The sequence below is a fragment of the Pogonomyrmex barbatus genome, unplaced genomic scaffold (assembly GCF_055798465.1).
Source record: "Pogonomyrmex barbatus isolate J1 unplaced genomic scaffold, ASM5579846v1 scaffold2, whole genome shotgun sequence".
NCBI classification, from domain to species: domain Eukaryota; kingdom Metazoa; phylum Arthropoda; class Insecta; order Hymenoptera; family Formicidae; genus Pogonomyrmex; species Pogonomyrmex barbatus.
Genome location: NW_028297116.1, coordinates 10347774 through 10358559, shown reverse-complemented (window position 1 = coordinate 10358559; position 10786 = coordinate 10347774). Strand labels below are relative to the sequence as shown.

The 10786-nt window shown below is 35.7% G+C and overlaps 3 protein-coding genes across 13 annotated transcripts in view; 1 reads left to right on the top strand and 2 right to left on the bottom strand.

The window, feature by feature from the left end:
• Positions 1-7229, bottom strand: part of LOC105425687 (serine/threonine-protein phosphatase 2A 56 kDa regulatory subunit gamma isoform) — a 24377-nt gene extending 17148 nt beyond the window's left edge. For 2 of the 3 annotated variants that reach the window (XM_011636555.3, XM_011636556.3), the window contains exons 1-2: positions 7094-7229; positions 6088-6150 (exon numbers count right to left, since the gene is read on the bottom strand). In XM_011636555.3, coding sequence (XP_011634857.1) covers positions 6088-6150; positions 7094-7117 — 87 coding nt within the window. In that variant the 5' untranslated portion in view covers positions 7118-7229. Of the gene's footprint in view, positions 1-6087; positions 6151-6364; positions 6530-7093 lie in introns of those variants that run through there. The other variant, XM_011636557.3, reaches the window with a different exon arrangement.
• Positions 6026-8793, top strand: LOC105425686 (dynein axonemal light chain 1). 8 transcript variants are annotated; one of them, XM_089077248.1, is made up of 5 exons: positions 7328-7465; positions 7609-7869; positions 7947-8095; positions 8177-8217; positions 8284-8793. In XM_089077248.1, exons 2-5 carry the CDS (start codon positions 7867-7869, stop codon positions 8679-8681), a joined length of 591 nt encoding a protein of 196 aa, XP_088933374.1. In that variant the 5' UTR covers positions 7328-7465; positions 7609-7866; the 3' UTR covers positions 8682-8793. The 8 variants fall into 8 exon arrangements, with proteins under 8 accessions (XP_088933371.1, XP_088933372.1, XP_088933373.1 ...); XM_089077249.1 differs by having other exon boundaries at positions 8177-8566; positions 8670-8793; XM_089077245.1 differs by lacking the exon at positions 7328-7465 and adding an exon at positions 6026-6166 and having other exon boundaries at positions 8177-8793.
• Positions 8713-10720, bottom strand: Zpr1 (zinc finger protein Zpr1). 2 transcript variants are annotated; one of them, XM_011636548.3, is made up of 4 exons: positions 10449-10720; positions 9691-10363; positions 9268-9438; positions 8713-9150 (listed from the first exon to the last, which is right to left on the bottom strand). In XM_011636548.3, exons 1-4 carry the CDS (start codon positions 10575-10577, stop codon positions 8903-8905), a joined length of 1221 nt encoding a protein of 406 aa, XP_011634850.2. In that variant the 5' UTR covers positions 10578-10720; the 3' UTR covers positions 8713-8902. The 2 variants fall into 2 exon arrangements, with proteins under 2 accessions (XP_011634850.2, XP_011634849.2); XM_011636547.3 differs by having other exon boundaries at positions 8713-9438.
• Positions 10721-10786: the final 66 nt, after the last annotated feature.

The following is a 10786-nucleotide window of genomic DNA, read 5'->3' as shown; positions in this document are numbered from 1 at the left end:
TGTCAACAAAATATCCAATTGCTATCGAGACCGGTTCAAATTTCACCTATAAATAATTCGCGAAGGGATTTTACACGTAATTTTGTACGTCATATATAATAAATTTACAAATGTGTCTTCAAAGAACAATTTTCTGCAAATCGCGCTAATATATCATAGGAGAAATATATATATATATATATATATATGAGAAGCATTGTAATTAGAACAATGTACTGTACATGAATAATAGATTATTGTTAAAATGCTTAAATTAAATAATTTAACTTTTTATATAAAATAAAATTGTTATTCGACAGAACAATCAAACGATCGATTATATATAAATAAAATTGAAGACGTTCATGCAGAAATAATGACAGTCTACATCTGTGTGAAATATAAATTATCACACATAATTTAAGTTGTGATCTACGTAAAATTCTCACATAAAGTATCTGTAATAGTTATATTATTTTCTTCTACTCGTTATCAATCATTTCATCATAATGCGTTTAATTCGGCGCAGTTGCGCAAGAAGAAGATAACTGCTGTCATCACAATTTTTTTAAATATTAAAAGATTAAAAGATGTATGCAAGGTAAAAATATTTGTGTCTTAATTAAATTCGAAGAATTAAATTTTATATGAAATATATTAGTCAATAATATTATTTATTTATCGCATTAATGTTCCTTTAATTATATCCGTTCGTTTTTTAAAAATCTTTGAGTAAAAAAAAAAGATTGTTAAAAATTCTTTATGATGTTTGATCATGCTTCATGTTAATACAGACTATCATCTAATGCAATGTACGAAATCTTTTCAGTCTCAATTCGACAGAACGTTTACATCGCTCTATCATTTCCTGGAACAGGCATCGTGCCTGGCAATTTTCCGTAAATCGATTATCACGATTCTTTGACATCGCGCCTATCCGCAATTTGTCATCGCATTACGTTGACGCGTGCTAAACGTACCCGCCCCATTATTACACGTCAATCTAACGAATAATCGTGAGTATAAGCGGCCGTTATATATCGCACGGAAGTCGATTGCGATTTCACGGGAACCGTAACTTTTCGAGTCGATCCGACGCTACAGTTATTCCGGTCGTGGCCTATTTTCGGAAACGATCGAGGAATTCCAAGGTGAAAATATGCTGTTACATGAAAATGACCGACGGATCATCGTCCTTCCTCAGCCCTTAAACATATGTATATTTATGTCGACGCTGAGGAAATGCTCACGCACGATTTCTTATTTTATGAAATTAACTTCGAAAGTTTATTCATTCAATTGTTAATCGCCATATTGAAAAATCATTTGAACCTTTCAATCTCTTTACCGATCTCTTTACCGGTCTGAGTTGCCATAATGGAGAAAATTTATAAGTCCCAAGTGTGTATACGTATCAAGTACTTTTCCATGTACGATCAATTAACGTAGTCTTCTCTTCGTTAATGAATTATTAATCTCTTCGTCATTATTTGTTATCGAAATTCTAAAGAAAAAGTATCTCTTTAGGACGCAGATATCATCATATTATTTTTTTTTAATATGAACGTAGACTCTCCATATTTCGAGGACATCTTGTAAACGCTCTTTTCTGCGTATTTGTCAAATCTCTTTCGTTCTAAAATTTTGTTTTCAAAAAGGCTATAGCTAATTTTGCGCATGTCACCTGGATCTTTTGGTAAACCGCTGAAAAAGCGGTCGACGCGACACAGAGGTGTCTGGAATGCACCATCAGTATTAACTATTATTAGCGCGCTTTCTATTTGCACACTGTTCGAAATAGAGGGGGAGGAGAAGAGAGGAGAGAGAGGGGGCAAAGAGAGAGAGAGGGGGGAGGGAAGAGGGGGGATGGGAGGGAGGGGGAGGGAGAGAGGGAGGGGAGAGAGAGAGAGAGAGAGAGAGAGAGAGAGAGAGAGAGAGAGAGAGAGAGAGAGAGAGAGAGAGAGAGATCTCCACCGCGTGGTTTTATCGGGTTGGCGGGACAATTAACGAGATTTTTGCGTGATTTCATTAACAAGAGCGCTCCACACGTTGCAGGAGAGAATTCACGGTCCTCCGAAAATAAATATGTTGCGACGAGAAAAAAATTACATACTTTCGCCATGTCCGAAATTCCGGTCAATTCTCTCCTGATATAAAGCGTTATTTCCAAAATCTAAATGTTCATGTATATACCTATTCAATTTCGGAAAGAACGTACAATCGCAAAAGATTTCCGAGTCAAAGACGATTACATGATCTACTATTAATATCCTTAAAAAATATTTTAATGCTGAAGTAACTAAAGGGGATATTGAATTACGTAATTGCAGTTTACGTTCATCATTATCATTTATATTCGTATTTTATTTATATTATCACGCAATTATTGTTATCGATGCTATTTAGTCGCGTACCGCGGAAAGTTTCGGTAGGATCGTCTTGTATATAAAAGTGTCACGACAATGCGGCAGTCGCACCTACACGTTCAATACAAACACACGCACATATACGCACGCACGCACGCACGCACACACACATACACACACACACACACACACACACAGAATTATGTATATATAAAATATACAAAGTGTTTGTGCTAATGTACGGCGTAAATTGCATCACTTCGAGCGAACGTACAAATGCAATTTCCACTCTAGCGTATCGTGGCTATGCCACTTCGAGCTCTGTCATATAATTTTTCTTGCGATACTTATTTTAAAAATATGTCGTGTCACATGCGCGACTGTCGTCAAGTGTCGGCCAACGCTGCCAATAAAAAAAGAATCACGCACGTACGTCACGTACCTCGCCGTTGACAAAATCTGTTTCCTAACGTGCGAGAACGTGCCTTTTAACTTTCAGGTACGCATTACCTTACGCGACAAATTAAAGTTTGACACGATCACGTGACGGCGGATGCGGCATTAAATGATGGTATAAGTATCCGTAATAACTGCGCGCATGCAGCTATGCCTGTACGTCGTACGTGATCTCGTGCGTGAAGGTATGCGTGTGTAAAACAGAAGTTTTGGCATTGGCTCAATGCACATTTCGTGCCATTGACGTCTTTGTGTAATTGTCCATTGGGGAAGTAAGAGATGTAAGAGTCGGAAGAGATCTGTCACGTGATTCTATAATTATTCAAAATGTATGAAAATTTTTGTTGACTTTTTTTTTAGAGATTAATTTATACGTATTGGCAATTGATCTTCATAATAAACTTTATTATTTTGATAAATGATGAAATAAATGATGATGAATCTAAATATATATTGCAAAAGTAAAGTAGAATTAAAGAACATAATTCTATAAGAATCTTCATCTGTCAATGAGGAGAACGAGGCAAAATATGTTAGCGATGCAAATAAACATTTACGTAACGTCACGTTATCGTTACGTGCAAAATTAACATGCGATATCGATTCTATATCGATGAGATACGAAACGTAAAATTAATGCGCGAATGAAGATAAACCTAATGTTAATGGAAATACAAACGAATTATGCGAAACGGTTTCAACATTTCCCATGCAATTCAATTTTCATGCTCAGAATTTCTATAACTTAAATTTTATTTTATTATCTTGCATAAAAATTTGCATTGTCACTAACATCATAAATATGAAGAAAATAAACTGATTTATGAAGAAAAGACGCATTTAAACAGTCAATTTAAAAGTGCACTTTTTTATGATTTGAAATATATATAAACATGTATCTTTTTTTTGAAAAATTGAATTTGTATATCTTTAGATTATATAATATTGTATATATTTGCGGAATTTTGCAGTTAAGCAAAATTCCGCAAATATATACAATATTATATAATCTTTTTTTCAATAAACAGTATATAAAACATTTAAATAAATTTAAAATAAAATATTATATACTATCATTGTAAAAAACTAAACATTTCACAAAATAAATTAATAGTAAGTAATTTAAACTGCCATAAAAAAATCAATGCCTAATTGCCATTGTTTTCATTGTATTCTTATATCTATTTATATTAATACATGGCCGTGCTTTTTGTAATATTTTATGGCATTTATTACGACTAGGGATGAACAAAAATCAATTATTTCTATATTGTATGACTTTTTGTTAAAAAGTCGATTAATTTGATGTTTTCAGACACAATAAATTCCTATAGTGATAATTTTTTTTTTCGCTATTGCTTAGATTTATACTAAACTTTACTGAATATGTGATATATATATATATATTTATTTCTCCTTTCATTATGAATAATTATATCTCTTCTTATGTAAAAATTTCTTGTTTTTTATTATTGTTTATTATATCAACTTCAATGACTTCAATAAAAGTTTAAGATTAATTTAATCAATAATTAATGTGTCAAGAAATATTTATAGTATTTTGTTAGCATAGAAAGATTATTTTTTATAATTTTATAGATGAAAAAGAGATTAGACCAACGAATTATAAAATTAGAAATTTTACTGCAAAATTGAAAGTATGCAAAAAAATTAGTTAACCATTATTAATCAAATTTTTTATCAAAATCACTCGTAAATATATAGATAGCTGCAATATTAGATAGCTGTAAAAGTAGAAATTATGAATTAGTCATTTTCAAAATATTTTCGAGAATCGTGAATCATTTTGTGAAATCGATTATTTGGACAATTTGGTCGCAGGTGCGCCATCTAGCGCAGAACTGTTTTAACTCCGACACGCGATAACTTTCATTATCTGACTACTCGACGAATAATGTATGCAGTTAGATCACTCATTGAACGACATCAATCACAAGTCTCTCGACTACAAGTACAATACATTTGTAGCTTTAGACGCTGCTAATAATATATTTATCGCTCGATAATATATAAGAAATTAGAACATAAAAACTAAACATGCAAAAAAGAGGAATAATAAATATCAATATTATTGAAGAAAAAATCTTTGGATTAGACATAAACAAATTAGATAGATAATTTCATTCTTCTCACGTTAATTATTCTCTGATAAATATCAGAATAATTTTTTATGAATTAATACTCACAACAAAGTGGTTGACAAATAAGAAGATGGTATCTTCTTGAAGAACAGCAAAATAATCATCAATCTAGTAGAAAAAGTTAACTAATAAAACTAACGATACGACATTTCTGTTATCGTGGAGCTATGATATTTGAAAAAGATACCTTATTTATCAAAATTTATCAAAATTGAGCTATAGAGAATAGTCATTCATAATTTCATATATCTAATCAATTGCTTATGTTCTTATAAAAGAAGATATTAATTAATGTAACTAAAATAAGAATTATATATGTAAAGGTACTATATTTGTTACGTTAAACCATACTGATATCTATCTATTTAATCTTTACGTTTATTTAACGTAAATGACATTATGTATTCATAAAGCACACTTGAAAAAAAATAAATTTTGACCATGAAAAGCTTTTCGTTTTACTTCTTGCATTCTCGTTATCATATCTCAGACTCATAAATTATATTTCTCTTTGAAGGGTGTTATCTATAACATAATAGTATACTATTAATACTAGTTATATAAATATTCTTTCGTAATCAATAGTTGTAGCCATAGAAAGTACAAAGCATATTAATATGACTTATATAAATGGCACAACTGTAATGATAAACATATCAGCACAGAGAATGCGTTATCAATCGAGGAAGACTATACATTAAATGGTACTCTGACAATTAATGTATTACAGATAGCTTTATCATGAAGGTAATTTAACTTCTTTCAGCGAGTATGCTTCATAAGATATCAGAGCCTTAAAATATTCAAAGAAGCAAGTATTCAGACGTGTCCGATGTATCCAACGTACGTGCACGACGTACTTGTAATAGCGAACAAAAAGCAAGTAAAAGATGCAAGATGTCGGGTCAGCCATGCGGCCGACCTGTCACCGTGGAATTCATCAAATGCGTTTTCCGATGGTGGCATGCGAAATATCCGTCGAAACAGGCCGCGTGCCAATGTGCGGAAATACGTTGTGCGAAGACGAAGTCGCACGCGGCGGGCTCGCGTGCCGCCGATGATCCGCGATGACAGACGCGGGCAGGACGGAGGAAGAGAAACAGAGAGGGGCAATATAACCTCACCTCGTCAACGGCGTCGATGTCCTTGCCGTTCTTCGTCTTGTCCTTGCCGCTCTTCGCCGTCTCCTGGAACAGAAGTGAAGTAAGTGCAGAGAACCGGAGGCCGTGCACCACACGGGGTGCGTCGCGACAGTTTCGAGACTCTCGGGCGCTTTCGCACTCGCGTCGCACTCTCGATGTTCAAAGCGCGGAGCAAATTGCAGGGAGAAAGAGAAAGAAAGAGAGAGGTTTGTGGCAATGGGAGCGTCAGTGAGAACGCACGGACGAGGACGTTATATACCATTGCGCTCGTTCCGGGCGCGCGGCCGAGTGAGCAGCAGTAACACGCGTCTTCGTCGTCGTCGTCGTTGCCGTCGTCGTAGCCGTCGTCGTCGTAGCCGTCGGCGACGTATGCGTCGGCGAGAGGCGAACCGAAAACCGAACACGGGCCGATCGCGCAACGCGCGCGCGATTAATCCCGGTCGGTGACGAGAAGAGCCGAACGGGCAGGAGTCGTGCGGAACAGAGAGGGCGGTCTCGCACTCGCAGCGCCAGCGTGCGCGCGCGCGCGTCCGCGCAACCGAGCGAGCGAGCGAGCGAGCGAGCGAGCGATTTAGAATCGAGATCGGGTCAAGAAACCGGAGTCACGCTACATCGGGTCGGGTGACTCGGTGGCTGAGGAGCTCCGCCTGCTGGGGTTGTTCCCCCAATTAATTCCTCTCTCTTTCTCTGTTTCGCGCACGCGACGATCCTCTCTCTTTTCCCCGCCGAATCTTTCCTTGTCTCTTGTGTGCTCGGTGAGACTTCGCTTTTTCTCTCTCTCTCTCTCTCTTTCTTTCTATCTTCATCTCTGTATTTTGCGCGCTCTCTACCACCACTATCACATTTCCGTCCACCGGATAGGATGAGCGTTCCGCGCGCGCACGATGAACGGTGACGGCGACGCCGATGCCGACACCGACGTCGACGCTGACAATGGACAACGGTCGATGGCGATGATTATAACGACGGGCTATCGCGGCAGACGTACCTTGTCCTTTGACCGGCTTGGCATTTTATCGGATAGCGATATCGGACACGCACGATCAAATCGGGCACACGCTCGTGAATGCGAAGCACGGCTAGTCGCGCGTATCGGCGTGTTTCGTGAACCGCGGGCCAACGAGCCAACGCACGGCACGCGTTTGCGACGGCCATTGGTCGAATCGGACTCGGAGTCTTGGACAGTCTGGCGATTCACGTACGTCCGCGTGTTGCCCGTAATTCATGATTTACGCCGCGCGTTCCTGATTTACTCTGGGATTATTTTATTACAACTAGGCGCCTGATCGCTGATAGAAAATGCCGCATAGATGTAAATGTCGAGGGAAATTATCTTTTATACTGGTGATGTGCGATAAACGTCAGTTAAAGACCTGCCATTAACCTTCGACTTCTCTTGCCTTCTATGTAGCCAATTCGAATTCCCGTTTTAGTATACACTGTGATGTATATTCGTTGTCGTTTAATGTAAACTCTTGAATTTTGTCTATTTTGTATTTTTAGATGTCATCCAAGATGGACGCTGAAAGAAGTAACTGAAGTAACTCGCACGTGCGGCAAATTTTGAAAACGTAAAACGTTGAACGCGTTTTGAGAATAGAATTTTATATTTTTTTTTTTTTTATATATTTATTTGATTATCGAGAATTGTATTTGCCGATATATTCATTGATATCTGATGACGATTTCTTCTAATTGTACTAATCTTGTTAAAAGAATTTGTGTAATTATTGTTAACAAGTCGATTTAATTTTAAAAAATATGGTAAATCTTAAATATACTTTAAATGATTTAATAAGCAATTGCATTTCTCTTTAGAAATAAAGTTTAAAATTACACAGGCCAGAGCGACAACGTGCAAAGAAGCTATTCAAAGATGGGAAGAAAAAACAGGATTAGTTGCCAGCGAGCAAAAGGAGATAATTTTATCTTTTCAATTTCCTCCAATCGATAGAATGGATAACAGTTTGGCGGCTTTAATCAACGTCGAGTTCATTATCTCTTATGAATTAACGATTAAAGCATTTATAAATAATTATATTGATTAAATGATTTTTTTAAAACATCTTAGGAAATTATCTTTGTCGACGAACGCAATAGAAAAGATCAGTGGTATTAATTCGTTGAAGTATTTAAGGATTTTGTCTTTGAGCAGAAACAATATCAAAACATTCTCAGGTTTGGAAGCGCTCGGAGATCATTTGGAAGAATTATGGATATCTTACAATTTAATTGAAAAGATCAAAGGGGTCAGTGCTCTCAAAGCTCTTAAAGTTTTGTATATGGGAAATAATCTGGTGAAAGATTGGGCGGAATTTAATCGCTTGCAAGAAATACCCAATCTTCAAGATTTATTATTCATTAACAATCCTTTATGTGAAAATATGGACGTAGAATCGTGGCGCGCGCAAGTCGTAAGACGATTGCCTACTCTGAAAAAACTTGATGCGATACCGATTGTGTATGTTGTATTCTCGAATAGAAAATTTTATATAAACCGTTGTACTGTTTTACGTACAACGGTTACGTTTAAAAACTTTACCAAGTTTCTTCCCCTTTTCCAGGCATGCAGATGAAGATTAAATTTTATCAATAAAATAGAGTGGATTTACGCTTGAAAAATAATAAAAAATTATATTTACAAAATACAAGTTATTTCAACAGTAAATTGCTACGACAGTAATCTGATGTGAGCGTTTCGTCATTGAATTATACTTTAATTATACTTTAATTACATTTGTACTTTAACCTCTGATATTCGTGTTTCTATTTTATTAGACTTTCTATTCTATTCTATTTAATAATTTTCGACTTTCATGTCATTGATACCAAGTTCTTCATTTTGCTCGAAACTTCTATCATACTTGATAATGTTTAATTTGTTGTCGGGTCCATCATCGGAAAGACTTTGTATATAGCTATTTCCAGCCGGATCATTTAAAATTAAAGTTACTTTTTTTTTACCATCCAAAACCTTTTCCATCTCAGCGATAAATATGTTCATTCTATTCACGACTTCTGGATTACTAGTGTCACCAGTGAAAACTGTAGAAGAAGATAATTGTTCTTTCATTGCTACTATGATTCCCTCAACGGTTGTGAACCGACCGCCCAAGATGTTTGGACCAACTTCTAAGTCAAGCTCAGGTATCTCCAACTCACAGGTTTCAGATTTTAGTAAATCACGACTGAAGTCTTCTTTGCCCGTAATCGTCACTTCGATTCTCACTCCTTGAGGTTCAATCCCACCGCCGCTTTTAACTTCATTAGTTCTATGACCACAAGATTCGCATAGTGTGGCCATTATGACAATTTCTTTGAAATGTGGTATATCTTAATATTTTATTAAGGAAATATTTCTTATAAGATTAGTATTTTTATAATTAAATTTTCAAAGATATTTATTAGGAAAAAGTAGAATATTCTTTTAATAGAATAATAAATTAAAATTTACTTTTCATACCTTTCATACCTTTTCATACCATTTACTTTCATACCTTTCATATTATTTTTAATATATTCAATAAAAATTTAATTTGATCATTGAATTTATAATCTGTATAAAAATATATAGTCAAAGGATACTTGTTGTTTTCATATTTGTCTCGCAAGGGCTATTGCAATCTGGACAGTTGGTAGAAAAGGATATCACTTCACCATCAATCTCTTCCAAGAGGAATTCTCCTTCCTCTATGCGTTTAAGCAAAACATCTTCATTATCAGAGTAAGTTCCTAATATATGATTTTGTTCTTGTGTTCTTTTAAAATATGTTATAGTGCATTGATTGTCTTTAAATGGTGCTCTTGGATTTTCCACATAACTATTTCCTGAAATATCTTCGAAAATTATTGTAAATGGCTCATCTAGTGTCTTCAATGCATGTAATTTGGTAATGAATTTATCTATCTCAACTGCAGTATCTGCAAATAGTTTTCGACGCTCAGCCTGATCCTGCTCTAATGCGCTAATAGTTCTATTAATTATTCCTTCCACAGTCGTGATCTCTCCTTTCTGAGATTGCGCAGGAATCTCAAACTCCAAATTGGGTATATAAATGCTGGTATAATCAGATTTAACTACTTGTCGATTTAAATCCTGTGGCGATATCACCTGGAGTGTTATTTTGATTCCGGTCTCTGCTATCTTTCCTCCATTTTGTATTTCGTTATTTTGATAGCCGCAATGTTCGCACTCGAAGGACATAATTATCACATCTTTATAGTGTGGAATCTTCGTCAGCAGCATCCGAGTAGTCCCCTTATAGAGATAAATAAAATCATGTCATCCAGAGTATGCATTCTAATGAGATAATTTTTAATTAGCTTATGCAGAATTTGCTTACGTTCTTGCCGCACTCCATGCATAGGCTTTCAATTTCAGTAATTGCAGGTTCGAGATCGTTAGCAGACAGTTCGCAAAAGATCAGGTCGCTCTTCTTACTTTCTATTTGATTGTTAGCGGTTGCCATCATCTATTTTCATCTATTTTCACTTTCTTCTTCTTACCTCAATTAAATTTCCGGTCCGTTTGAAAGGAACACAGTACTGTCGTTTTCACCTTTACTTTTCACCTTTGAGGTTATTGTTATTGCACGTGTATATATATCAATTGCGCGAAGTCAGCTGGTAGTCGCTAACTTATCGATTAAAGATATCTCGAGTTAGACGAGTGCAATTATCG